The sequence below is a fragment of the Chenopodium album genome, chromosome 13 (genome assembly GCF_948465745.1).
Source record: "Chenopodium album chromosome 13, dcCheAlbu1.1, whole genome shotgun sequence".
Taxonomy (NCBI): domain Eukaryota; kingdom Viridiplantae; phylum Streptophyta; class Magnoliopsida; order Caryophyllales; family Amaranthaceae; genus Chenopodium; species Chenopodium album.
In genome coordinates this window covers 18,075,086-18,079,007 of record NC_137846.1, presented here as the reverse complement: position 1 = coordinate 18,079,007, position 3,922 = coordinate 18,075,086, and the positions used below count along the sequence as shown (strand labels likewise).

Sequence of the window (3,922 nt, the reverse complement as noted above, 5' to 3'; positions counted from 1 at the left end):
CTGCAGAAATGAGGGGGGTATTTATAGAGGAAATGAACAGGGGATTCCACGAAACCCTAGAAAAGATAAGAGCCGCGGAAAAACCCTAATTGGGCCCCGTGACACGGTGCCGTACACCGTGTTGCGGTGTACAATTCTGCCAAAAATGCGTCCAAATTCAATTTAGTGCGTGAGAAAAAACGCAAAATAGACACGAAAAAGCACCGTGACACGGTGCTGTACACCATGGCACGGTACAATACACCGTGTCGTGGTGTACAATTCTACCAAAAATGCGTCCAAATTCATTTTAGTGCGTGTGAAAAAACGAGAAATAGACACGGGAAAGCATCGTGACATGGTGAAGAATACTGTGTCACGGTACAAGGCACCGTGACACATTAGCTTGTACCGTGACACGGTGTTTAAGCTGTTGCGCGGTAATTCTAGTTTTTTACGCGTTTTTAAAACTATGATAACTTTTAATCAGTAACTTGGAATAAGGCATATAATATATTGTTGGAAAGATTATGAAGTCTACTTTCCAACCAAATTGAAATCAGGTCAAAATCATTTGTATATTTTAAAATATGGTCGTTTTAGTGAAAGGGTATCGGTTTTTGGGCCAAGTTTAGTGTTTTGCTCATATCTTCTTCGTTTTAAATCGGAATTAGGCTTATGATATACAGTTGGAAAGCTTATTAAAAGGCCTATCTAACCAAATAATAATTGGATCAAAATTATAGGGCCAAAAAATCAGTTTCTCTCGGTTTTGTGGTGTGGGCACGAAAAGTGGAAAGTAAGTTATGGTTTAGCAAAATGGGCTAAGAATTGAGTTGTTTTATGAAATATATTGAATGGAAATATGGGTTAAGCACTCCAAAGGTTAAATACTCAATCCAACCAATAATGGCGATGAAAGATTTTTCATCATCAGGTTTGGTTTTGAGGAGACATTGTTAGGTGTCTACAGTAGCTTGCTTTTTTTTTTTTTTTTTTTTTTTTTTGAAATTTATTTCATTTAATGTCTAAACTTAAAATTCTTATGTGTTGTGCATATATACAAAATTTATTAAAAGTATTCAATATTTTTTAATAAAAAATTTAAAAACATACACAACATTTTGAAATTTAGGAGAAAAAGTTTATCACAAAATTATGCCAAGTATTCTATTCAAACAATCGATTTTGCACCGAACCAATTTGACTTCTTATATTGATTGCACCAAACCAATTTGGCTTCTTATATCTTACGGAGTATTAAGAATAGTATGTTTAATTTTTTTTTTCCAAGAACAAATTTAACCCATGATTAAAAGGAAAAATTACAGAGAATAATCCCACCTTTGGGCCGTCCGCGAAAAATAATCCCACTTTTGCGATATTTTTAAATAATCCCACCTTTATGCCCAATCTGCTCCTAATGGTCCAAAGTGACTTAGAACCGGTTAAGTAGGTAATTTTTTTTTAATTATGTTTAATTTACATGTGGCACCACGTGATTAGTCAAAAATAAGTTTTAATTTTAATTAATTATTATTTATTTCAATTAATTATGTTAAAACATCCACCACCATCCCCATCGCCACCATCAGCCCAGCGAGACACGTCACCGAGTACCAGCCAGTCGCCACTACTCCTCCTACCCAGTCTAGACGATGACGATACTGGCTCCGATCTGGTTGCTGCAATTCGGCAATCAACCGTGGCTAGTTGGGGCTACAACCATCAGATCGGGGAAAGGGGAGAGAGGCCACAACACAGAGAGCAACCATCAGATCGGGAAAAGGGGTGGGGGGAGGAGGCGGAATCGGGATGGGGGAAGAGGAGAGTTGCCGAAATCAGAAGGGGGAACGGGGCGGAGAAAGGGTTTTCGAGGGTTGCGGGATGGTTGGTTTTCGAGGGTTTTCATGACGGTGGGAAGCAGGTTGGTGGATCGAAGGAGGGGGGCGTCGACACTTGGGGAGGCGATCGGCATCGTGGGGCAGGGAGTCCGGCAGCAAGGTTGGCCGGAACTGGCGGTGGGGAGGGTGGTTTGGGGCTGGTGGGTGGTTTTTTTTTTTTTTAATTAATGAATTAATTTTTTTTTATTTTATCTAAAAAAAATTAAAACATTTAATTTTTTTAACTAATCACTTGCCGACACGTGTCTGGTAACTTGTTATAAAAAGTTACATGACCGGTTGAGATCATTAGGAGCAAATTGAGTACAAAAGTGGGATTATTTTTCGTGGGCGCCAAAGGTGATATTATTCCCAGCAATTTTTCCTAATTAAAAACAAAAACACTCCAATAAATAAATAAAATATTATATCGTAAAATCAATAATTTCCCGTACATTAACACGAGTACGAGTATAAACTAGTACGGAGTCCGCCACTCCGGTGAACAGAGGATAAACCCCTAAAACCCTCCCTGAGAAACCCTTCGAGTCACCGTACTCATTTTGTTTTTCCCCGCTCAAAACCCACTCAAACCCAACACTCTCGCTCGCTCGCTCGCATTGCCGTCTTCCTCAACGCCGCAGCTGCCACTAGCATCACACTCTCTCAGGTCTACACCATTCTCTTTCATTTCAATTTCTTCTCATTTCAATTTCATTTCTTAATAGCATATTCTAACTCAACAATGGCAGCAAATCTTCCTTTCAAAAGGGTAGTTTCCTTTCTCCAAAAACGGTTCTTTAATGTACACCCATTTCCACCGAACCCTAAATTATCATCAAAAACCCGTAAAAGAAAGATTAGATCTGAGATTTTTAAGTCAATCCTACCTAATTTATCATCTTTCCCAATTCAATACTTAACTAATTCATGTGGGCTTTCGTTAGAATCTGCAATTAAAGCCTCGAAAAGAGTTGTATTAGAAGAGAAGAACAAGAAACAATTTGATTCTGTTGTTTTGTTTTTGAAATCCCATAATTTTACTAATGCTCATATTATTAGACTTATTGAGAAACACCCAGCTGTTCTTAATTGTAGGATTACAAGTAATCTTGAACTTAAGCTTAGATTTCTAGTAGAAAATGGGATTAAGGGTTTGTATCTTCCTAAGCTTGTGGTTAGTTCTCCGGCGATTTTGTTTCGGAGTTTAGAGGCGCAATTGAAGCCTGCAATGGGTATAATTAATAGATATGTGCATTGCCCTAATAGGCTTTTGGTTACAGTTCATCGTGGGTCTTGGTTACTTACTTCTGATTGGAAAGGACTGCAAGAGAATCTGGATTGTTTGATTGAAGAAGGGGTGCCCGAGAAACGAATCGAGGAGTTGCTTGTTTTGCAGCCTAGGTGTTTGTACCAAGATATTTCAAAGATCAATTATGCAGTGAAAATGATAAGATGTATGGGGGTAAAGTCTACTGATGTTAAGTATATACAAAACTTTCGTGTCATAATGTCGCTTAGTAAGTTGAGCTGGAAGAGGAAGGTTTCGATCTTTGAGAGTTTAGGGTGGTCTACTAAGGAGGTTATATCGACTTTTACTAAGAGTCCACATTGTTTGTCTTGCTCTGAGAAGAAACTTAGGAATGCTATGGATTATTTTGTTAATACTGTAAAGGTTGATAGGGAGACTATTATTGGTTATCCCAAAGTTTTGATGTATTCAATTGAGAAAAGGGTTGTTCCAAGGTTCACTGTTTGGAAGATTTTGAAAGAGAGGAAATTGATTAGGCGTACACGGTTCATTTGGATGCTGAATAAATCAGAAAAGGAGTTTATTGATCTGTATGTTACCAAGTATTCTACTGAGATACCTTATCTACAGCAAATCTATATGCAGTCCAAGGGGGGGCTCAATCCGGGCTGTAAGAAGTTGAAGAAGATTGATTATGACAATAAATTGTAAGTTGTTCTTCAGTCAAGTATATAGTGGTGATTTCAATTGATACTATTATTTTTTTGAAAGTAGGGGTTTTAGGAATTAATCTTGTTTGATTAACATT

At 37.8% G+C, this 3,922-nt stretch overlaps 1 protein-coding gene across 1 annotated transcript; it reads left to right on the top strand.

The window, feature by feature from the left end:
* Positions 1-2,435: 2,435 nt before the first annotated feature.
* Positions 2,436-3,922, top strand: LOC145576452 (uncharacterized). The gene has a single exon (XM_081634212.1). The coding sequence runs from the start codon at positions 2,608-2,610 to the stop codon at positions 3,823-3,825; it is 1,218 nt and encodes a 405-aa protein (XP_081490338.1). The 5' UTR covers positions 2,436-2,607; the 3' UTR covers positions 3,826-3,922.

Bases quoted from the DNA above. Each gene is read 5' to 3' on its own strand.
- LOC145576452 (XM_081634212.1), top strand. From the start codon at position 2,608: ATGGCAGCAAATCTTCCTTTCAAAAGGGTAGTTTCCTTTCTCCAAAAA.